General features: G+C 36.9%; 1 protein-coding gene across 1 annotated transcript in view; it reads right to left on the bottom strand.

Moving 5' to 3' along the window:
- Positions 1–629: 629 nt before the first annotated feature.
- CUL3 (cullin 3) overlaps positions 630–25588 on the bottom strand; it is a 56810-nt gene continuing 31851 nt past the window's right edge. Inside the window, exons 4-16 of the mRNA XM_064666527.1 lie at positions 23302–23462; positions 21965–22079; positions 20443–20671; positions 19133–19278; positions 16124–16300; positions 14918–15088; positions 13494–13601; positions 9897–10021; positions 9461–9557; positions 8316–8450; positions 3625–3811; positions 2108–2253; positions 630–1444 (exon numbers count right to left, since the gene is read on the bottom strand). Coding sequence (XP_064522597.1) covers positions 1313–1444; positions 2108–2253; positions 3625–3811; positions 8316–8450; positions 9461–9557; positions 9897–10021; positions 13494–13601; positions 14918–15088; positions 16124–16300; positions 19133–19278; positions 20443–20671; positions 21965–22079; positions 23302–23462 — 1929 coding nt within the window. The 3' untranslated portion in view covers positions 630–1312. The remainder of the gene's footprint in view (positions 1445–2107; positions 2254–3624; positions 3812–8315; positions 8451–9460; positions 9558–9896; positions 10022–13493; positions 13602–14917; positions 15089–16123; positions 16301–19132; positions 19279–20442; positions 20672–21964; positions 22080–23301; positions 23463–25588) is intronic.

Below are 25588 nucleotides of genomic sequence, written 5' to 3'. Positions count from 1 at the left end.
AAAATATTGTTTTAAATTAAATCAGAAAAATAGCTACGCCTGGAAAACCATGTAATATGTGCATTGGAATGTCAGAAATATGGTTTAATAAAAACTGCAGTACAATGCAGACTTGAAAATTTCTAACTACAAGAAAAATGATGCCACTAAACTCCTAATTTTAATCTATTTTTGCAGCACACTGTCAAGAAGAAAAAAAGTTTCAGGGTAAGAACTAAAAATTTCATTGCAGTAACAATTTTTTATTGCATGTTTAAAATGCGTTTTTAAAAACAAATAGTGCACGCTGGCTTCACTTTAATCTCCTGAAATATGCACTTATGATGGGAAGCCCTGGGGCTACAGATCCATCTATGATGTTTATTAACAAAATATAATCCCAGTACATTTCCCCAGGGGACAGTATTTAGTTCCAAAAGATTGTCAACCCTGTACTCTAACACACTTGAATTAGTTGTTTGTGTACACTAAATCCATTTATTTTAAATTTATTTTGTCTACATTTAGTGAAATAAAAACATCGCCCTGTACAATCCACCATCAGCAGTGAGTACAACAGCAAAAATTATTATACAGTTTATACACACTAAAATCTTGTCCTTTTTCCTATAAAGAAACCAGAACAAACCTAATCAATATAGAGTTTAATTCAGAAGAACTCAAATTACAGAAGGGAAAGCCAAAATTATTATGGTCTTTTCTGAGCCCCCAGAAGTTCCTGATTCATGTTGTTGGAACAGTGATTGCAGCTGGAAGAGTGAAACATGCTCAAGTTGTCTTCTCGGGTCTTCAAAAGATTACCAAGTATTTAAATTAAACATGTCTAGTTAAAGAAACATTTGAAGCAGAGCAATATAAGTGGGAATTTCGCCTCACCACTTGTGGTTTCTTTTAAACCCAACTTATACAATGCGCGAAGTGCTAAGCAACACTACAGAAACACATTTACATCAACACTGAAGATCTGGGGAAATGAAATTCCAACAATTTTATTTTTTTAAATGAGCTGTATTTTCTAAATTTGTTTTTATTTCTCTGTTTTCATACAGTATTGAAAACAAACGCGGCACATTCACATTTTCCCGAAGAATTGTAAGGATGATCTCTACAGGGATAACGTTGAAAAGCCTGAAGCTCAATCAATTCAGGTTGAAAACTCTCAAAAGGAGTAAAAGGCTTGATCCGAATGGTCTAGAACATGTACTGTAATTTCATAGAAGAGATGGTCGTCTTAATATTAATGATTTAAAAGAACTTCCCAGTTCATGCGAAGAGTATAGTCCAAGAATAAATCAAATTTTCTGAACGCATTTTATGCTACGTAAGTGTATACTTTGCGATCCTCAGGTGTTCGTGCCAAATATTCTCTCTCAATAAGTCCTTCAATACGTTTTTTAATAACAACGGGACTTGGTAAGAATCGGGCCTTCAGCTGCTGAGTTACCTAAAACGTAAAATAAAAACCAATAATGTAAGATCACAGCGCAAGTAAGATCTTTAAGTATCCTAACAGACCACAACAATCAGAAAAGAATATATGAAGACAGAGATGGCTACAACTATGAAGCATAAGAGGAAGTCTGCAGACTTCTGACAGTCCCCCAAGGTTGCTTGCTCATGTTTGGGTGTGATTCAAAGCTCTACAGAGGCGTGGTCACAACCTGAGAATCCTGAAGTTACTGAAAATTACTACTGTCCTGAAGCTGTCTGAACTTAGGAGTTACAAGCAGAAGGATTATTTCTCTCTCTGCTAAGAGCTCAAATCTCTCAAAACTGAACCCAAAAGGCAGTAAAAAGATCAAAGCAGAAAATAATCATGTTAAGCACAGTGTTTTTTGTTGTCAACTGCTTTTCAAGGGATTTAAAATCATAATAGCACTAAAAGGAGGAAGGGAGATCAGATATACCCTTAAGTACATCCCAAAGTGAAGGGTAAGGATTTAGACGTCTTCAGAAAGACAGGGAGAAAAAAAAAAGGATAGGTTAACTATAGCATCTCTCAAAGGCCTTTCAGAATCACGTTAGTAAGAGCTGTGTAACTTCAATGAGTTCATAGGAAAAGCAAAAAGAATTCCTGAGTCCATATCCAAACTGTGTACAATCATACCTCTGCTACTAGCACGTTGTGTTGCATCTTCTTTCTAGATTTCATTATCCGAACTATAGCAGCTTCTATCTCATGTTTTCTGTCATCATCTACTTTCTGCCTTGTTTCTTTCCTTTCTGGATCAGATTCTCCTTGTTTGGCAGCAACTTAAAGAAAAGAAAGAGAATGTAAATTATGCTAGCAAAATTAAGATTTATTTCATTGTGTGTTAGCTTCACTGTTTATTTCATCTAGACATCAAGTTATATTTTCCTGAGTTTTGACATTCTCAAAGTTGATTTTTTTTTTTTTTTATGAAAAGCAACCACAAGAACATATTAACAGTTTCTGGCATATTTTGATAGCAAGTGACAAGATAACAATCTGTTATTTAATTACTAGTATGTTAAAATTTGAACAGTACTCAAATGTTCGCACAGGCACAGGCACCACCAACCCCCATACCCTCATGCTCACATTAAATATTTTTCTCTTTAATATAGCAAATAATCAATTGAAGTAGAAAAAGGGTTGAAAATTTACTTCACAAACTAGTAAACACTTTAAAAGTTCATCAGTCAGAAGAAATAGTCCAACTTTATCCTCTCCAACTCAACTATATTATTTGTATTCTGTTCTCTTCTATTTATGTTTTATTTCTGCCCTTAGGCTGAGCTTTTCTTTGTCCTTCACCCAAGCATCATTACAACCAAGCCCTCCTCCTGCACTGATACACCATTTTCCCCCTGCCCTTCTTCACTTAAAAGTCCCAACTATTTATCAGCTTTAAAGAGAAACACACAAGAACTTTTCTGTCTTATGTCAGAAAGATAAACCCACAATTACCTAGTTTGCTCTAAAATCATCTTGAACCCAAACCATATTCCTCATTCACAGACATTTGTGGAGTGGAAATGAAAAGGCAGAATTCTGCTAAAGCTCAGAGAGTTGTCACACAATCTACTTTAATTTGGCTGCTGTGCTCCTGCTCACCAGGAAAAGCCTCCAGAGGTGATAAATGTGTTGCCAGTGCAGTGCTCTGCATGCATGTGAAGGGGGTCAGGACACCACTCACACAGAGGGGTATGTGCAGGGTCAGCTATGTAGGCACTACTGGGTTTTACCTGCTGCACAGAAGCCCAGCAAGTTCTATTATGTGTAACAAACAGCATGTGAATTACCAATGTTGCACTTAAAACACTCACTTTCACAGTAGTACAGCAACTTATGAGGCAATTTTCCTATTTCTGAATCAATCAGTAGCATAATTTTTATTTTATTATTTGATTTGAATTATTTTTCTTTCAATATTTTCTTTAAGAGATAGTTACAAAGTTTGTAAAGTAAAAGGCTTAACCGACTTCCATACTTTTCTTGGTATTAGAGTTTTCATTTTGATGCAACTAATCATCATCTAAAAACCCCCTGTGTTTTTCTCTCTTCCTTTTACTTCTATGGACATCAATCCTGCAAAAGATAATTTGAAATTTTAAGGCAGTTTTGGGACTGCAAGAGAGTAGAACATAAAGCTCACTTACCCGTCTGAATCTTGACCCTGTGTAGCTTAGATGTGAACTGATCATTCACTGTAAATATATGACCATTTTCTATTTCTTTTGATTTAGGCTCTTTTGTGAGAACACGTTGTGTTGGTTTGCCACATGCAAGGGACTGTAGGGCTCTAACCAGTTCTCTTTCGGGGATATCAGTTTCTTGTTGAATTTCCTAAAGAAAAATACCTTAATTAGCTTGTGGCTATGACAGAAGTATCATGTTTTGCAAACAACATCAGGGATTGCTTAAATGTCCACCTTCAAGCGTGCAAAATAATACTGTGACAGTTGTGGGGCTTGAAAGGTTAGAACTCATTTGGCAGCAAAGTCTCAGTGTGTACTGTGCAAAACGATCCACCTGCGTCAATGCAGAGACAGTGAATTTTGTCAAATGAAGAGTCACCATGAGCTGAAGGAAGAATAATGAATAACCAGTTGTTTCATTTCCCTGTGATTTTTGAGAATGCTGAAAGGATTTGTTAACTGTTTCCAAGGTTTGCTCAACAGGGTGAAACCTTCTAACTAACTAGTGAAGGAAAACATCCATGATGTTCTTGACAATTCCTGACCAAGAGCTGCATAAATGCTTTTGCATTCAGCCACTTGAAAATAAAATCTCTACAAATGGAAGCAAACCATGTCTAGTTTCACCATAACACAGAAATACTCTACATTCATTATACCTCCTTTCTGAATAACCTCGAATAATTTATTTACAGCCCAGATGCCCTTGGCCAGGACTTCTCCAAATACAAAAACCCCCATCACAGTGCAGCAAACATGAACACTGAAGAAGACTGTAAAAAGATGTACATAACTTGGTGCAGCTCTGTCAGTGTTCTTAAAAGCAGCAGTAACAAGTCCAAGTGAAGAACCGTAAAGAACTATAAAGAACCTGTTAAAAGTTCTTTAAACAGTGACCAGAAAAATCAAACTAAGTTCTATCAAATAATGTTATTTCTTGAGTGTACTTGAGTTGTTTTTAAAATCAACCAAGGAAAAAAATGCTACTTTTCTGTTGTCATTCACCACTGACAATATGTAATAAAAATAATTTGGATGTGCTGGCCTTGACTTGGACTCTATCATGAATTACAGTGCACCTCATACACAACATCTCACCACCAGGTCTCTGTGATGCTGAGGCTCAGACACAATGTGCATTACTTTTCAACTAGACCCAACACTACATGTACAGTGATGACTTTACATGAAACTGTTTTTGACATGAGCTCAAATTAACTGGAATGAAATAAAATAAAATTAGTAAGGTCAAAATTAAAAAATTTCAGAAATTTTGGTACCTCCTGTTTATGGATGATTGGGAAATACATAAAGGGTTCTTAAGAGTACACTTAGCATAAAGCATTCAGGAATATTTATACCACTTGAAAAAACTGATGTATATCCACATATCTTAACTATTTGCTAGTATGAAAATGCCTTCTCCCAAGCTGTTCACAGGAAGTTACTATTTCTTCCTTTGTTGCTTTATTTAAAACACTGTTGTCACCTTCACACATTTTTTTTCAGATTCAGCATGAAGCAGTATTAAGAAACCCCAAAAAACTATAATCCTTTACATGGTAACAACAAAAAGTCTTACTGAAACGGGTGATCAGCATAAAATTTAACAAACCAAGGGAATGTGACAGATTTTAGGACTTAGATAAATGTAAAACCTTAAGGCCACAAACCAAACCCAACTTTTTAATGATGTAAAGCCTGTGACATACAGGTTTCCAAACCTTGATTTATGATCAACAGTTAAAATTAATCCTTTCAAAACTAAATCACTTCTACAAGGGAATATATATACTCTCCTTTTGGTGAAAGTGAATTAAAGAGCCAAAAGGGACCTTCTGAGGGGTTTTGAAGCTGGCCATCCTTATATAGACCACTGTGTATTTCTGTTGTTGTACTTCACTCTCTGGCATTTCAACTCTGCCACTAACATGCAAACCATTTGGGTTTCAGAATTTATAACCCAGCATTAAAGTAAGAACCACGAAGAACTGCACTGCAATATGCTGCCTCAAAAGGAGCCAAAAAGTTGAAGTTGGATAAAAAAAAAATAAATGTAGCTATGAATGTAAATGGGGATAACAGATGTTCCTGTGCTCTCTCTTTCCTTCAGTCTGTAGCATAACGTTTTTCTAAACATATTTTTAAACAGATACGTGATGTAACAGTGAAAAATGCATACTTCTTCCCCATCTCCAAAAATGACTTCTTTTAAAGGCCACATTAGATTTGTGCACAGGAGCAGTACTGATTACACAATCAGTGCTAAAAATATTACCAAGTGAGCTCTATTGGGAGGCTACCAAAGAAATCCCTCTAGGTATGGAATTGCCTTTGTCCAGTTCTACACAAGAAAAAAGGTTATTAGAAGGAAAATGTGCAGAAGGAAATCAGAAGGAAAAGCATTATGTAATTTTGTTGAAATAATAAAAAGTATTTTTAGAGTTTTATTTACAGGCTTCAACTTGTATCTCTTCCAAAGCAGACATTAGCAAAAGAGGAAACAGATAATCCAGTTTCAAGTACTAATCTCTAATTTTTGTGGAATTATTCAACAACCTAACTTCTACTACAGCCACATTTGTATATCTTGTTTGTTAAACATAGAGAACCAACCTTATTTTTGACGTCATTACAAAAAAATGTGCATTTCACCATTTAAAATACCGAGCTGTAACTTAAACTAACAGAAAAATATATTGAGTATTATACGAGATTTGATTAGAAAAAAATTGATTCTTTGAAATAATTAGCATTCTTTCAAGGCTTGCATGAAGATCCTTCCTTTTCCATTTTAGTAGCATTAACCTAGACCCATAGGGCCACCAGCTATTTTGCATATACAAATAAAATGTTGCTGCTTAGGAGTACAATAAATTCATACTTTTTTTGTGAAGGAATTTTTCTATGCAATAATCTTTTAAGTTTCCATAGCAATTGATGCATAATTTTTGCATCATCATTATCCCATTTTTCTCTCAATCACATGCCTTAATGGCTGTTAGGATTACTGTGAGGATCTTATCAAGTTTGCAATTAATAATCACACTGAATGCAAAATAAACCATCAAAGTGTGTTCAACTGTGAAGGCAACTTCAAATTAATCTGTTCAGCTGTGAATCTGCAGAAACACTTGTATATCAGACAGTTTTAGGCTTACACAAGCACACACCACAAGTCAGATCACATGCTGCACTGCAGTGAAAGCACCAGTTTGACATGACAGAGAAGTAATGGTTGCCCAGCACTCAGCACTTAATCATGGTATTCAATTATCAATGGACAAGATAAAATTCATTCTCTTCTTAAGTTTTCATAAGCTTTCCTGGCTGGAGTTAAAGACAACTCCTACACACTTCACCAAAGAAACCAAATCAAACAAATATGCCTCCTTAATGTTTTAGTTACAGTGGGACACAAAGTAAGAGCTTAAGAACTCCCAAACCAGAAATAAACAAAACACACACAACTTAAAAGCAGGTGAGCATATTTCTCTATCATCTGGTCTTAATAAAATAAACTATAACTTAGAGCATGTATTAAAATTTTTTCACTGCTCTACCAAGTATTATTTATTCATATATGGGTGAGGCTCTCCTACTCATAAAGCCTACAATTTGATGGAGTAAGGCAGCCTTCAGCTCAATTTCAAAACCAGCTTCAAGGAAAAAAGAAAGAGCTGTTAAGTCCCCCTCCTTGTTTTTGCTCCCTCATATATTCTGCAGAGAAAGTACTCAAAGCTGTAATGCTCCTGAAGTAGATTTCACAACACACAGGACTTTGTGCTCTAAAATGATGGTTTTCTTAATTTATGAGTAGTTTCTTAAGAGTCTCTTATCAAATCCTCCCTTCCTTAATCCCATCTGAGACTTTCAAAGAAACTTTCTTTATTAAGAGGCTAGAAGTATGCCAAATAAGCTGAAAACAAAATCCAAACAAAAGGCAAATGATTACTATGCACTGCACAGCCAAAGTAGATGAGAAAACCTGGAAATCCACTCTGTTTCAAACTGCACCCATGCTGCTTTTCAAGGCTGCCAGTGCTCTCTTGAAGGGAATATAATGCCTGAAGTGAAACCATTAATTGACATTACCAATACAATGCTCAGATCTCATAGCACAGGATCCTCCTCTGCTTCTAAAGCCACCTTCATCATTCTGCATTAGCTGACACCTCAACCTTTCCCAGCAACACCCTTTTAGTCTCCTTGTTAAGAATCCATCTGGACCTTCATTGTCCTTTCTGGCTAACCAGCTCAGAGAAGGGCTGAAAGTTCTTTGAACCACCCAGCCTGCCAGTTTAAGCACTTTGGTATTTAAGAAGCCAGGATACAAATCCTTCTCCACCCTTTGGCCTCTAAATGCAGTTTATCGAAGATAAAATGAGGAAATGGAGCCACCTGCTGCATTCCAACTTCAGCTTTTCTACAGCTCGATGGCCTAGAAATAACCACACTCACAACCCTCAAATATTTCTGAAAGCTTGTGTTCCCAAATAGGTGCACTGCTAACGATCTGCTTCCTGCATTTATTGGCCTGATCCATACTCAACTAGAATGAGAGGCATCTGATCTTCAACAGTGTATTCCAGAGAACAAGAAAGTGCCTAAAACAGTCATTTAAAATGAGGTAAGACAACCACAACACTTACCTCAAATGTGTATTTTTCTCTGTTGTTAAAGAGCATTAATATTGTCATCTGGAAAGTGGAGACTTGCAATATGTGCTTCCGTGTATTTGAGCCAGTTACTTGGGCACCTCCTACGCCAACTTCTGAGCCATCTTCCTATTTTAAAATTCCAAAACTACTATTAGATTATTCTCCACTGAAAAACATTTTACCTTGATAAGATGAAAGTTACATGATGAAAAATTTATCCAGGAGATCAGTCTACACAAGAAATAGAACAGCACATGCCCAGGGGCATAAGCAGAATGTTCCTCCAGTAGCTGTCTTAGAACATCAGGGGGATTGAAGTTGGAGGCACCTCCTTAGGTCCTGTGGTCCAGCCATTACTCCAAGCCAGGCCATGTAGAGCCTTCAGTCACATACTGAGCATTGCCAAGGACAGAGTCTCTACCACCTCTCTGGCCTCTGTTTCAATACTTGCCCACCCTCCAAGTTTTCTTACTCTTATCTTCAAAATTATCAAAATATTTATCTTACAGTAACACAATTTTAACATTCTCACAAATGTGCATTATTAATACTTTGTTATAAGAATTTTGTTTTTGTTTTGCACTGCCTTCTACATTGCCAAACGTCATGCCACTGCTACCTCTAGCTTAGCACTTCAGAACTGCTATGAATCACTAGCAAATTATTTTCTTGCATACATACAAATTAAGCATTGTATTTCAAAAAACTCTGCTCAGATTCTTGTTTTTGAAAAAATGATGCCTACATTGCTAGCACTCTGCATATGAAAAGCAGGCTAAACTTGGCTTAACAAAAATAACTCTATAAAGAAACAAGTTTCTTTTCACTTTTGAGTCATTTACTGTCAAAAAAACTCCAAACACTCAAACCACTGAGGTCCCTTCAAGACCAAATGTACTATTTTTCTACAAGGTAAAAGGTGATCCTGAGTGATGCATTCAAATGAGATTCAGAGGGGGAAAAGAAAAAGTTAAACCAAAACTGCTACAAAGGAAGAATCAGACCATAAGGCTGACAGAAGGCATCTTCTTCTTATATTGTTAATGGGTAAGCTCTTATTTTACAAAATTCTGAAGTTATTAAAAATGTGCATTTGCTTACATAGATACAATATTTACACAACCTTGATACCTTACCTTTTTGACAGGCCCATAGAAAGTGGCATTGAGATCTGCAGAACCCATGTGATGCTGGAGTGTCAGCTGTCGCCCACTATGTTTGGCTAAATAAAATCTGTAATATAATTGAAAACAATATGTACTTCACATTTGGTACTGAAAGCTTTAAAAAGTTACACAGACTTTTCATATCCATTAAGGACACTCTTAAGAAATTTCTTTTTGTTTTTTTTTTTTTTCAAAACATTAACTCTTGTTAGAATTTTACTTAAAATCTCCCAAAAACTTGAGCATCGTAATGTGACTGTTGTATTCTCCAATTTTCACATGAACTGAAGAAAAGAGTATGCCAGCATGTTGCCAGCATACTGCCAACAGTACAACACATCTGTGAAGTTAAATCTAGAAGGTTTCTTCTTAAAACCTCTACCTAAAAATCTGTTTTAACACATACCTTCTAAATATTTCAAAAGCGTGTCTGGGAGCTGGAGGGATGTTACACTTTGGTGTGGCTGACTGGGTAGGCCAGTAACCTGTTGTGAGGACACGCACTGTAAGATCAACACCACCTAATGAGACCTAAGGACAATTGGAAGAAAACATACACCATTTTAAAATAGGACCACGTTTCCTCACTTTTTCTGTTTTGGCACAGAATTTTCATAGACTATGAAAGAATTAGACATATATCTAGAAACATTATTTTCAGGAAGCCAGACAAATAAATTAATTCATCACTGTAAGAGTAGATGGTACAGCAAAATTCCTCCACATCATTCCCCTCTGGCAGTTAAGAGCACACAGAATTCAACAAAATAAATTCTTAAGCGACAAGAAAATGTCTGTGATCATAAACAGAACTCATGATACGTGTAACAAATCTCTCTGAATAGCTTTTGGATGACATGCAATAAAGCCAGGTTGCATGAAATGTGGCAGTTTCAAAGTAATTATTTCTAAACTTACTCTGTGGAAGTAGAAAGTAAGTACTGAATATCTGGTGTTAAATCACACCTCTGGACTGCAATACAAACAGTTACTCACTTCTACACACACCACCTATCCTCTTTCCCTAAAGACAGCTATTACTATAAATATTCAGCACTGGTGAGCAAACATTCCACAAGTGAAGTGCTTTATTTTACCTATAAACTAGATGCATTAGCAGGTGATAAAGATCCAGCTACCAGTGAGGCATAACCCTCACTAGGTATCTCAACTAAGTTGAGCATTATTTAAACTGTCTATTTTCAGCTCTAGGAGGTATAACCAATATCTTCAAAGAGCACACATTAAGGACAAGAAAAAACAGAGCATACAATATCCAACTTATATAAACTTACTACACAGAAACAGAGCACATTATATTTTAGAAGGTCAAAACCTGAACTCAGAAACTTCTATCCAACAGCAGAGAAGCATTTCCATGCACTATGGAAGAGTTTTTGTACTGTGCATGTTGAATGCCTGTGTGCATCAACCACCTTGTGGCCAGGAAACTTCTAAAAAACCTAAACAAATCAATGACAGACTACTCCTACAGAAACCCCTGGGACTGAAAGGAACAATTTGCAGAAGTATGTAAAGATCCAGCTAAGGGTTCTTCTGTAGCCAACACTACTGCCATCCTTCTAATTTCATATCACCAATGTTATGAGGCTCATAAGAGAAGTTCAAACAGCCATTTAGACACAGAAAACTAGTTAAGTTGTCAATTATCTAGTTTAAAAAAACAAGAAGGAGCCTCAACAACTTTCTTCTAGCCAAAGCACGGGGAAAGGCCATCAGTGCAGACAGGATACAGAAAATATATTTATCTGGAACTGAAGCATCTTAGCTGAGATGGCAACTGTTTCCCAAATTCTTTTGGCCTTAGCCAGACTGGAACACAGCAATAATTTAGAATGCCTCACATCATACATTGTACAGAGCACTGAAAAAGTTTTGGAAGCACTTTATTTTACAACATGTCTTTTCAGCATAAAAATGGTACAAACTAGTAGAAAGTGCCCTGAAGGGATCTAATCTTTACAGGACTCCAAGAAATGTTTCAGGATCACAGTTGTAGAAATTACTCATAGTCTACGAGCCTGGACCTTCCCTAATGCTGAGCTTTCCACTTACTGCTGGCAAACCAATCATCTACACAGAACTTGGCATTGCTTGTATGTCAGGAAATAGGATCCAGCAGGAAACTTTGCAGGTAGGATTATTTAGAGAAAAGCAGCTGCCTGACTCCTCTAGGAGATGCCATACACATTCAAGGTACACAAATTGTTTAAAAAGAAGTAGAACAGACTATTCCATATAAAACACAGTATCAACAGCAAGTTAACAGTAACACAACCCCTCCCAATCTTCCTGTTTCTATTTCCTCTCAAATATTATTGACCTACAAAGAAATATATATGTTTCTGTCATAAATAAGTACTCCAGAAATTTCATTAAAAAGCCATGATTAGGCTGACCAAAAGGCAACCATCACATCAACTCCTGGTCTCTTGCCAAGAAAAAGATGAAGTTTCAAGTAAGGCCTAGCAGGACATCTGTTAACATTTTAAATTAATCTTATTAGCTGTATGCAGCTAAAAAGAAGATACAGATATCATTTATTAATTCAATCTAAGACTGTCATGTAAAGTACATAAATCTTTAACACAACCCCCGCCCCATGTCCGAGTCTGGCATGCTACCTAAAAAATGGGAATGGTCTTACAATTTTTTCTTCAAATTTGTATTTCAAGCATTCTAGAAGGAAAACATGACTAGCCTCTAAATAAAAAAAAAAAGCAGTAGTAAGACTTCCTGTCCACAAACACTTTTATAACTATCAAAATCCTCTACAACCTTGTCTGAAGCCACTTTGAGAACATGCTGTGCCCTCACTCAGGATGATTCACAGTATGCTGATGAAGAAGATTTCCACTGAGGGCTTCAAGAAGGCAAAGATTTCATATCACCTTGCACAGCCAGGGACATTGGACAGAGTACAGCCACAAACATATTCCTGGCATTCACTTCTGAAACTGATTCAAACATGCTTGATGTATAGATCTACTTACCTGCAGACAAGCCTGTTTATTATATATTATTAAGCTCTACTGTGTATCAGTATAAAAAAAGTGTTTTAGAGCAAGTGAACTGATATGCCAATAGAAGTGATCTCTCCTTTATGCAGTATTGCAGAGGCCCACTTTTACTATGAGGTGAAATTTTTTCTGAACGAACAACTAAGTCCATATTTGCAATCTGAATAAAATGGCAGCTTTGCTTTAGCAAAGGCATTCATTGCATCGGGGAAGTCAAACATCAGACGGTGCGCTTTGCAAACGCCGTCAGCACGTGATATTTTTCTTGCTGTTAGAAAAAATTACGAGTCACAATGGAGATCAGCTTTGAAGGAAGAACACAGCAGCTGGGAAGTGCAGCCGGGAGCGGGCAGTTGGCCCCGGAGGGCGGGCACTGCTGGACGGGGCGGGCACCGCTGGACACGGGGTGGGCACCGCTGGACGGGGAGGGCACCGCTGGACACGGGGCGGGCACCGCTGGGCAGAGGCGGGCACCGCTGGACCGGGTGGGCACAGCTGGACGGGGAGGGCACCGCTGGACGGGGAGGGCACCGCTGGACACGGGGCGGGCACCGCTGGACGGGGCGGGCACCGCTGGGCAGAGGCGGGCACCGCTGGGCAGAGGCGGGCACCGCTGGGCAGAGGCGGGCACCGCGCTCCCTCTGGCGGCCGCCGCCCGGCAGAGCCGCCGCGCCGCGCCCCCACCGCCCCTGCAGCGCCGGGTACAACAGCAGCTCAAACGGGGCTTTAGGGAACGAAACTCGAGCTGTGCGTCAAGCTCGGAACCGGCTTTAGCATTTTTGGGAAATGCTATTGTAGTTTGTAAGGGAAGAAACACAGTAAAAGGAACGTGATTTCCACAAGCTGACAAAATCCTTCTCTGCAGATGAGTGGAATAACAAATGAAAAACCACAAATCTCGACAGAAGTTCAGGGTTTGTACTGAACTAATAGGACAAGCACACAGACCCCCACACTCTTACCCCTGTCGCCTGAAGATGTTGCCTGAACTCATCCATCGTTGTATTTGAGATGCTCATGTCCCTGAACATTCCTTCCAGTTTAGATGTGAACTGACATCCACATTCAGTCTGAAAATACACAAAATAACTTGTACCAGCACTATGAAAACAAAGCTTCTGATATGCAAACTGCAAGACTAAGTTTATAAATCTCAAAAACTGTATTTCTGTACATTTTGTTACTGGGATTTCCATTTGCATTATATTCAGATCTTTTAGAAAAGTTTCATACCTTATATAGGGATCTAACCCTACACAGATCAAAACCTGTTCTCCTTCTCTTTTCTCCATTACTGTATTTTTTATTTTGTTTTAGCTTTCCATCTCATATTTAAAAATCTGTGAAAGCTTATCAAAATAAGATATACACTTCCACCTGCCTTTTAGCATTATACTGTAAAGGGAAATATACTTTATTTATACCAGAAGCAAACTCCTGCTGTTCTAGGAGTGTTTTGTTTTAAAGGCTGGCTGCAGATGACCCAGTGAGATTACCAGGCCTTTTGAGGATCAGGGACATGCACACAGACACAGCATCCTGATCACTCTGCAATTCCATAAGAAGAGAGGGCAGTTCAGGTTCACTGACTCATCTGGCAAATGTATGCCCTGTGCCCTCTAAATCACCAGGATAAAAGTGGTGGAGAGGTAATCAGAAAGGAATTAACACTGACAATTTGGAGAAATCTTATGCGCACAGATTTTGCTCACTGACAGAATATATGCCAAAAATGAGGATCAGTGATTTTTGATTTTGGGATCAGATCCCTCTGGTTCAGAAGTTCTCTAGCCATTTATCATGCAACTTAAGAGGAAGTTGCATTAGAACTTGCTTCAAGGACTTTTCCGCTTGAGGCTTTACCTTCTTCTCCATCTCTTGGCCTGTTTAATCAGTACATTTAACCAACTGATATGAAGATTTTTTTTCAATCTATCTCAAACTACTTAATCAAGGACAAATTGAGCATTAACGCCAGTCTGCTGATGGAGGCAACTAAAAAACAACAACAGAAGCAGCAACAAAATTCTACTGTGAGTAACAAAAAATCTAGGATAAAACATAGCATTATCTTCAAATTCAGTCACCGGAGTTGTCCTCTTATTTGGAAAGTCTTAACAAGTTTCAAAAAAAATTATTTTGTTTTCTAGATTGCACTTTCATCACAGGTGTTCACTGTTACTTACTTCCTTTTATTTCCACGAAATTAGTCAGAAAAACCTTTTGTATTTTCTGCTGGGGCTTTAAAAATCACATCTGTATCTAACAGCAATCAAGATTAATGTTACCTATAAATCTCTTATGTAAAAACAGAAGAAACCATATCTATAACTAGTAAAAAAGAAAGAGAAAAAACCCCCTAAAAAGTATGCAGGTACTGTCTTACCTTTAATTTGGATATCATGTTTTTCTCAGAGTCATCTGAAACACTCTTGTTCGTGAGAAGTCTTCTTGCCAAGTGCTGCTTGTAATAGCGTTCAAAAACATCTTTCTCTTGCATAAACCTGAATAAAACCATTGCCTTATCCAATATAGTTTCTACTTCTTGCTCTGTTAGCTGTAAAACAAATAATTTGCTGGTTTTAATCTTCCAGCACAAGTGTCTTACACAACCCAAACACTTACAGTAATTCACAGCAGCAGATGGTCTAACAGTAGCCTACACAGAAGCCAACAAAACTGGTCCAACATGAGATCGACAGCCAAAAGAACGGTGCCCAAACTCAATAAAGTGGAGTAAGAAATAGACTTAAATAGACTTCTCCCTCAAGAGAGAAGGGAAACAATAAATGGGTAGAATGCCTTGATAAACATAGTAAAAGTTCCTGGATAAGTTTTAAAAAGCACCGAAGGAAATCACTGTTAGGAGTATGAAAGGTTAGCCTGGAATGAAACCTTTTAAGACTTGTTTTGTAAAGCCCACCTAGTGCCAGAACAAATAGAATTATTACTTATTTTATAAATTAATAGAATTTACCATTTGAATCCCAAAGCATAAATTGCATGCACTAATATTCAGCTTTATTCAGAGCCACTGAAGCCTCAGATGAACCATCTTGTCCAGTTCTGGGTTCTGTACCTCAAAAAATCTCATGAAAGAAGCTAACTCTGAAGGACACAGCTCTACTTAAACTAGAAGAGACAGATAATAGTCCTCTGATATATAAAAACAGTAAAAAGAAGCAAAGACAAACCGTTTCCCCATACCAAGTAAGTTAATTTTCAAGAGAAATTACTAGATATTGGGAATAGCTGCCAAAATATCAATATATTTAAGGAAATGATACTTAAGGTTTCAAAAGAAGGGAGCTGCAGAATCTACTACTACCTAAGATTTTTGAGGGAGTATCTGCCAGAAGTAATTCACATGTGTTGTTTCAGAGGTAGGTGATAAGCCACACAGATCTCCTTGTGTCTGATTTTTCTGTTTAGATCTAAAGTGTTATGAGCTCAGATGTGTTACGTATACTTTTTTTAGCTAGTATTGCCATTTCTCTTAATATAAAAATAATTCATAGAAATGTAGCTTAGTTTAATTTCATCCCAGTTTACACAGCAAAGGGCATGGTATTACGAGTTCATTTATACTTACTCCCTTGACTCCCTTTTTCAGCTTATCATCAATAAATAATGAGAGGTACTCTGGAGACCTGGAGTTGAGGTTGAGGAAGTACTCAAAGTCACCCGCAATAGTCTGTTTGAAGAGCCGATCGTTATTGAAAGATTCTTGAAGGAAGCGATCAAACCTACTCTTCAAATCCAGTAAACCCTTAAAAAAGAAAAAAGAAAAACCATTTTCACTGATATGAAGTTGTAAGCTGGAAAGCAGCAACAACAGACAGAGAAGACCAGATCTACAGAGATTCTGCAATGCTCTGCGTTCGTTAGAAAATATCGGAAATTTCATTTCCATTTTTAAATTTCTGTTGCTGCCATAAATATCTTAGGCAATTTTCAGATAAATTTGCTAAAATATTGGTATCAAATACTGGTGCAGTTTGCTATAATACACTTCTCACACTAAGAAATGTTTTTAAACACCCTTGGTAAACAGGTTGATGTACTGCATTTTTAAATCTAAAACTGAAAGGAGGTATTTGTTGCACTTATTAAGCCTTGTCTATGTCAAGCAACATTGACAAAGTCACTACCATAAATACAGGATATGTGAAAGCTGAGGCTAAGCACCCACCAACTGCATCCCTAGAGCTACTGAACAAGTCTGAGGAGAAAACACACTGCAACAACAGGCCTAAACTTGTCAGGGCTTTTTCCCCCCTCTAATTTAATCCAGGGATGTATTTTGCATGATTTAGTCACATGTTTCTTGCTGACCTTTAAGACTCACTGTGAGCATATGAAAGGTAGATATAAGCAACAGCTCTCCAGTTATCACAGTGTGAAGTACACAGGCCCGGACTGAACAACTTCCTCTGAGTTAAATCATAGGACTCTGAACATAATTCTTATTCAGAGCTAAAGCAACGGAGTGTAGAAGGGGGAAGCATCTTAAAATCATCTGAGCACTAAGTGTATATGACACACACAGGGTTTAGACATAACTAAGACAGCATTTGACAAGGAGAGAAAATTTCACTTGAAATTTAGATTTGTCACGAATAACAACTGCCCACAAAAACTGTCCAGGTTAAATGACACTAAAGTTCTCAGTTTCTTAAGAAATTATTCATATGTGGTTACTTAAAGAAGCCATTCAAGAATTACTCAAAGAAGTAGTAACGTTTCTTAGGAACTCACCATCTCACTTAAAGGAATGGCCTTTAGACAGGCTAATTAATGTGTATTAGAAATTTTAAATTCAAAGTAAATCCCACTATCTCTCTGTTTACCAAGGTTAGCTTATGTCTCCTCTCCAGGAGTACACCATCTGAACAACCTGGTGTTAAACAGGAGGAACTGTTAGTACCTTAAATTAAAACAGCATTTCAACATCCCTTCTAACTATTATATGAAGTTAAAACCTAATCCTCTGGCAATGCTTTTGCAACCATCTCGCCAATTCTGCTCAGGGTTTAGTGATGTCATGTTGCAGAAGCAGTGCTGAGCTATGATGAATGTTTTTTTCTTGATGCAGCTTCCATGTCTGTCTTATTGCTCTTGTCCTTGAAAGATTCAGCTGAACATGACCAAGATGAGAAGTACAAGATGGTTTCTCAATTCACAGGTGTTTCTCTCTTCTTCCATCACCTCAGTGGAAGTGATAAACCTGTCTGGGGGTTTATCAGCAATTGAATATCAACCCCATCCCTAGGACATCTTCCTGAGATGGCTGGGGTACATACTAAGGGCTGAGCTCTGCCAAAGCATGTGGGACACAGCTGCAAGTCCTCCCCAGCTTCATTATGCTGTTTGCCTCTGTAGCAGGAAACCTTGATACCATCTTTATAATTAAGTTTATAAATCTTTCCCTGTTAAATTTTTTATGATACCTCTTTAGGCCCATTAGGAGTGAAAACTACTTCAAAGTACTTATTCTCTGCATCATTTGACCCCCTCCTCTCTTTTTTAAATTGTACCACCACAAACATAACAGCCCTTAATCATTTACCCAAATAAATTTCAAAGGATATTCTCTCTGCTTTTTAACAGTCCTTGAAGAGATAATTCTTGTTCAAATCTGGTAAGAAGTTTGCTTCAGCATTGCCAGAAAATTATTAATCCAATCAAAAATGTTTTTATACTCAAATGGCTTCTTCAAATAGTAACCAGTTCTAACAGTTATTGTTTTCAAACAAAACAGCAGAGATTAACAGACATACATTAAATGTTTCTCATAAAGAACAGACACAAGGACTTCAACTAGACATTTTAAAAAACCCTCAAACTTAATGTTTAATGAATATACACGTTCAGATTAAATATAAGACATCTTCCAGCTACAAAAACACATCCCTAAAGTTCAACGAACTCTTAAGATTTTATGTGCAAATTTAAATCCATCTTCCCAGAAACAATGGAAAAGATGACAAATACTCCTGAAGCATATTTTGTGATCTGGATGAATGAATGGTACCCATCACTTCGTGAGAGATGGAGAACAAGAAAGAACACTCATCTTTTAACATGCTGATGTGTTCTGTTTCTCAGAGAGACTGAGAACGAAGCAAGTAATTTGTTATGATTGATAAACACATTTACCTCTCAATCACAGCTAATCTTGCCATGAAATATTGCCATGTGATTTTTGTCTCAACAAACACTGATAGCTAGTGTTACATAAAATTAATCAAAATGGACACTGTAAAGCTACTTGCCAGCACACATAGAACTCACTCTGGAGACATATCATTTAGGGTAATCTAAGAAGGTCCCAGCAGTTAGATAATTAGCCTGAATATGTTGTTTAATATAAGCAGCTAACAAAAACTGAGCATGTACTTTCCAAGCAACTTCAGCCAGAGTTCTAAACATGTCTGAAAATTCAGAGAACGTGCATTTAAAAAAAAAATTAAATTTAGCTTATTAATAACAATGTCTTTTGAATTGATATTAAGGTTTACCTTATAAATCGTGTCTGTGGTGAACTGCTACTGTGAGGAACGTGGGAAAGATGAAAGAAAAAGTTACAATATTTAACTACCTGAATATAGTCAACTGGATTCTTTCCTTCTCCCTCTTCAGAAACTAGTGCTTTGCCCTGCTCTCGCAGGTACGAGCTCATGCACTCGCACATCGTCTTCAGACCATTTGGCACACGGCTGAACAACTTGTACATGCAAGCAAGGTCTGGAATCAAGAATGAGAGATTATGCAGGACACCTCTTGTGTTACATGTGTGTAACTCATTCATCTCAGAGCAAAAGATGACAATAAAAGATTCACCTAAAATAATGAGAAGTGGCTTAGGCTAAACATGGCTTTCCAAAAGAGCAATCCATCCTCGCACATTTATGCAAAATCTTATCATAATGCAGCAAGTATTTCCACTCTACTGTTTAACTCAATCAAACTAAGGCCTATAAAAGTTAAACTAATTTCTATAGCTTGTGAACACCCTTCAATATCTTGCACCCTCAGCCTGAAGGCTATCTAAACTGGATATTAAAGAAAAAAAAATGTTAAGTATGGTATCATCACTTTCCTTTTCAATACAGTAACTATCTTTTCTTACAGATAGGAAATGTGCTCACCCTGTCGCTCTATCACCTAGTAATTGTGAAGCTGCTTTAATGAGCAAAGGCCATTAATCTAAGCAGCAAGTCTGTTCCCCATTCTCATGGCTTTAGTGTCAGCACCAATTTCTAAATACAGATACTACAATCCCTCTCTTCATTATGCTGCTTTAGAAACTTATGTTCTATTTCTTTCCATAGTAACTTTCATTCAGTCACTCTGTCCCACATTAACCTCTATTAGGGAAAACCAAATCAAGCCAAGCCCTTTCTTTTCAACCAGTTCAATAAGCTGCTTCTTATCCTTTAAAAACAGCCAACTCCTTCCTGCAACAATGTTCTCTCCACAAGATTTGGTCCTGCAATGCTTCTGCTTGTCTTTTACACAAGTACTTTTCAGAATAACTGCCTGTGGGCCAAAAAAAATTCATGTATTTTGACAGATATATACTAGAGGAATGGAAGTAATAAAATGGCTCATGTAAAACTGGTAACAAAGACCACTGCAATAGATTTGTACTTTTTTTACGAGATACCTGGTTTAACCAAAAAAAAGTACCTGTGACTGCTACTAAATAGAATCAAGTTAAGCATATAGTCTCTGTTTTAAGAGCCTTCTAAAAGGCTGAAGTAATATTCTCAGATGTTTGCAGAACAGAGCCACCGAAGTGTTTTCACAATTACACAGGAACACAATCATTAAGCTTGACTTATCCCATGTTTAAAAACAATAAGCAGCATCATAAACATTTCTGTCTCCCACATGACCCAGTCTTACCTTCTGTCTTCCCATTTTTCAGCATATGAACTAGCCCAGAGTTCTCCATTTCCACTATAGTTTTCATATGCTTGGAAATAAGCTCCCTCTCAACAACTTTCACAATAGGTTCTTCTGTTGATTTATCCAGACAATGCATCACCCGTTCTATTTCTTCATTAATTCTAGCTTCTACTTTCTTTATATATACAGAAGCACTGTTTTCAGCTAAAAATTTTTGACTTTCCATCTGTGATTAACACAAATTAATACTTTAGACTTTTTTTTTTTTAAAGATAAAAAGAAAACATACTAGTTATGTCAGATCAGCATTTATAAGCAAGTTCAAATCAAACACAGCATGTCCAACACATTATACACCCAAGATTTACGTACACACTTAACACAAAATGAAGGTTCTATTATGCTAAACGTGTTACATAAGGGGATACATGCAATATAAACAAGGTCTATATTTTTCAGCCTAGTTTCCAGTTACCAACCAGAGTTTTAGCCACAGGTCCAAAGAAAACAGAACAATGGGGAGAGAGAAGAGGCAAAAATTCCTTTCAAATACCAGTTTATGTCAGTTGTCATCATTCTCATTAGTGACAATGCTAAACACATTATTTCATGTCAAACTGTTTTTATCCATACTGGTCAGCATAGTCTTTTGGTGAAAAGATGTTTTATTTTTTTTATTTTTAAGGCAGAGCTAAGAAATAGAACTTAAATGAAAGTAATGAGTTTTCTTAAATTTATGTAGCATCAAAGAAAACCAGTACACAATGACATTTAAATGGTTGTACAACATATGATTCAGCTTTTCAAAAAGTTTGGATATCAGAGCATACAACAGTCAGTCAGTTGATCCTGGATAAGAATTGGGAGACTGACAAATTATCTCATCTAGATATCTTTTAACATGCTCTTAAAATTTATAACAATTTCCAGCAAGATGAACATGATTACACTCAAAAAGCAATCAACTGGCTTTCCTCCTCAAAGTATCTCACAAAAAACCTCAGGGAATATTTAAAATGTGTTATTTGGTGGCTGATCAACAACTGGAGAGCCACTTGCTTACACTTAATTCCTTGACTCAGTTCATTTTATTACCAAAAATAGCTCACAAATGTAGATACTATGAAAGAAAAAGCTTCCTCCAAGGCAGTTTGACAGGTTTCCCAGCCTGAAATAGTTTCAACTTTTCATGTTACTGGTATTTCAAAAAGACTGTGGGGGCAATGTAGGGGTAGACTCAGTTGCATGAAATAGCCTAAAGCAGCAGGCACAAGATTAGCATAATGATTACTTCACATGTTATTGGCACCCACAGCTCAAAACTACATTCAAATTATGCTAATTCTGTAGAATCTGTGTTACTTTTCCCCCGCAAAGTTAGTCCTTATTTTTCTTATTTAATTTAATGGATATGGACATACTCATCAAATAAGCAACAAGTATTTAAAGGACCATCAATTCTCACAATTCCAGGGAGTTACAACAACATTCCAAACACGAGATTAGAACACTGCCATACCTGAAAAAATTCTGCAGACATCTCCAAAAATGGAGCCTCAAAGTCTTCTTCATAGACTGACCTTCCTTCAAGACCTAGAATCATTAACATCTGGCAAGCATTTCTTATTGCGCCTCTGCCAAAAAGTAAGTTGTTAACAACTTGAGAAATCAACAGGCTTGTAAAACAGAGTACACAGCAGAATAACAACTTGTAACATGATATTAAATAAAATATAGTAATAGAAAGTGCATTCTAAATCTGTTTTGATACATGACACATTTTCAAGAAAATTATACCAGCAACATTGTTTGGTTTTGTTCAAAACTAAAGAGCTGATAATGTTTATTAAATATTTTAAATGCAGTGATAGGGAAGCAGGTCTCAAGTTCTACTAGCTTGCAAGACTGAAGAGTATGTTTCAATACACAAGAAAATAAACCAAAATACTACTTCAAAGAAAACTGCATGTGTAGGTCAGAACTGAGCAATTCAAAATAATTGCACACATGGAATTTGCTGTGCAAAGTTTAAGTATTTTTTGTTTAATAAAAACCAAAACACCCCCCCAGCCAAACACAAAATAAACACCACCAAAATAAAAATGTATCAGCAAGTTAATGAAAACAAAGGAACTGCATCCAGAAAAAAAATTCCACTTCCTGGCAGTAGGGGACAATACACAGCTGTAGCCAGGGAGTATTCTTTCTCTTTATAAATTGCATGTTGGGCAATCTCAGTCACAGAACTGCAGCCAAAGTAGCAAGGATTTTACACATCCCCACACTCAACAGCTGTTCTGAAACTGGAGAAGCACAAGAAAACTTGCAAATTTGAAGTCCCTTCAGCTGCAGTATCTGCAGCGTGTGGCACAAAACTCCACATCTAAACTTGCCAGAGAAGCTGTGAAACAGATTTAAAAGCTTAGAGATGCAACTCACCTACCAAGAAACAAATGGATCGAAAGGAAAAGGAATTGGAATTAAAAGAGGAAATGTAATAAAAAAAAAAATAAATAGGTACAAAAAAATTAAACAACCTCTCAGTACCGAGAAAACACACGATAGCAAACAAGAGGCAGAGAACTGTCAAAACTTTGCTTTATAACTAAACACTCCAGCACACTGTGGTAATGGAGACATTTAATAAAAGTTTAAATAAAAACCATGTGATAAATATTAAAAAAATGTATTAACAAGCTTCCCCATTTACCACTATGCTAAAACTTAATGTACGAGAAATATTTCAGATTATGGAGAAATCTGACTTGTGCAGCCTTAAGCCTAATTAATTGTTTGTGTATGTTCTTGACTCATTCATTATTTATAACTAAAGACAGTCACTTACAAACATCTTACCTGTCTACAACTTCTCCTTTCCTTTCCCTTGCAATCATATCCAGCAGAGTTTGCCGCAGGTGATCCCTAATGCAGCCGTAGCGAACTACTTGATCTCGAAAAATAATCAAGCCCAAATTGTAGACGTTCTCCACATTATTTTGTTGCACATACACACGGTCCTACAAAGGCACACACAGCAACAAAACTGTAAATTCAGTGCATCTGTGCTATTCAAAAATAAAAGAGATCGATTATTTCTGTACAGTGCCTTTCTTCGTGGAAAAAAATTATGAATACCCTCGAAATTCAAAACCAGTCCCCTATTTTCCAAAACTTCATTTACACTGGAAGTCTACTGCTAAAGCATGGCAGAACAAATCTACAGCCTTGACACTTTTTAGTCTGGGTGCAGGGGAACCTCCAACTACTGACAAAATTCAGGGCACAATCTGAAAGAGGTCTTACTTACCTACTCAAATCCCTTCTATCCACCCCTTTCTGATCTTAATTCATTTTCCTAAAATTTTTCCCCACCTCCCCATGCATCTTCCTACCTCTCCTTTTAGGCAACCAAAATGCAATATTCAGTGACATCTCCTGAAAGAGCATCATTAGATGAACAGAAGAAACAGTAAAGCCAAAATGAGAAGAGTTGCAATCGCAATCTTTATGGATTGGTACTGCAAAATTGTACAGAAGGGCTTCTGTTGACACCCTTCCCTCCCATGAAAAAAAATTCACTTTCATTCAACATGAGGAAATGTTATTTTTCATTATAATTGCACACATACACAAACACTCAAAAAAGAAAAGAATGGCAAAAGAAGAATATTTTTTTGTTTCAATATGGGCTTAAATTCCATCTCCCTACATAATCTCAGTCTATAGGAATGATCAAGTTCCTCAACTATCTACTTTTTTATCCACCTATATTTACAAACTGACACTGATGCTCAGATCAGCATTCCAAGACCTCATAGCCCAAAATCCATCGTATGGAGTTGACTGAGACATTACTGAGCAGATCCTGAGTTTCTTATTGCCACCCACAGAAGGGCTCCAGAAATTTGTCTCCCCTTTCCTCTTCCTCTCTCCCAACTCCTCAATTCTCCAGAAAAGGAAGGCTATTAATAAAGTTACTAGCAGACAGAAAATGCATGTATTTGCTTAAAAGTCACTAGTGCTGTACCAAGTAAGGCCCTTCAAAATAACATTAAGAGTAGAAAAATGGTGAGCTTTTACAACCCTTTTCTGAGATGAGCAATAATTATTTTTCTTCATTTCTGTCAGGGAATAATCCATTCCTCTAAAATCATAGCTTGAGTAATTACTAAAAATACTGCTTTGCTACCATTTAAGCATCAGGACAATGATATTAGAAAAAGTTAGTTTTGTACCCACTCATAAATCTGAGTGGGATATGGTTTTCTGAGAATGTACATAGCTATAACAACATAATAATAAAAAAATCAAATTCTGTAAAGGATGAAGGTCAATGTTTGAAATTGCATATAAAGATCAGCTTCTCCACTGGTTCTGTCAACTATCTTAAGAGCTTTATCACACTCAGTATTGAAGAGTAAAGCTACTCAAACACCTAGAAAATGAAACCATTAAAAGAACAGATGTTATGCTTCAGACTATGGAAAACAGATTACAAAATCACAAGTTTACATAAATTCCACAATTACAAAAAAATCAGAAGGAAAAGACAGCACACAGTTTAGCAGCTGAACTTACATGGTGAAGTTTTTATATATTAATTATGTGCCAGATTGCCACTTGGTGACCAGAGGAAAGCAAAACACTGGGTTCTGCTATTAATGAATGATTTCCCACTCTCTCCCTTCAGACAGGCAGCAGCTCATTTAAATGAAAAAAAACAAGCTGGGAACAGGTCAGATATGCCTTCTCTGTGGCTCGTGAAGGAAGCTCAATTCTGCCTCAAAGCAAAATGTTTACTAGTTGGTCTCATGAAGTTAGTTTAGTGATACAGATTGGTCTGGGTCTTTGGAATACGTACTTCATTTTTCATTATTTACAAACAAGGTTGTTTATTTCACTTCCTTATTTAAACACTTGCATCAAGAACAGAAGTAAATGGGATTCTCAAGTAAGACAAGCTTAAAATATATTTTCAGAGAGATGAAAGAGTAAATTAAAAAGTAACATCTAATATACTATGTGACTTGAGGAGAAAAGAATATATCATTCCCCAAAAATATTCAGGCCTCTAAAGCACAGGCAGCAGGGTATCTAAAAGGATTAAAGCCATGACTCATCTGCATAGCTTCTGTTGTGGCAG

The sequence above is a fragment of the Pseudopipra pipra genome, chromosome 10, assembly GCF_036250125.1.
Source record: "Pseudopipra pipra isolate bDixPip1 chromosome 10, bDixPip1.hap1, whole genome shotgun sequence".
Classification (NCBI taxonomy): domain Eukaryota; kingdom Metazoa; phylum Chordata; class Aves; order Passeriformes; family Pipridae; genus Pseudopipra; species Pseudopipra pipra.
This window is presented reverse-complemented; position numbering and strand designations above follow the sequence as displayed.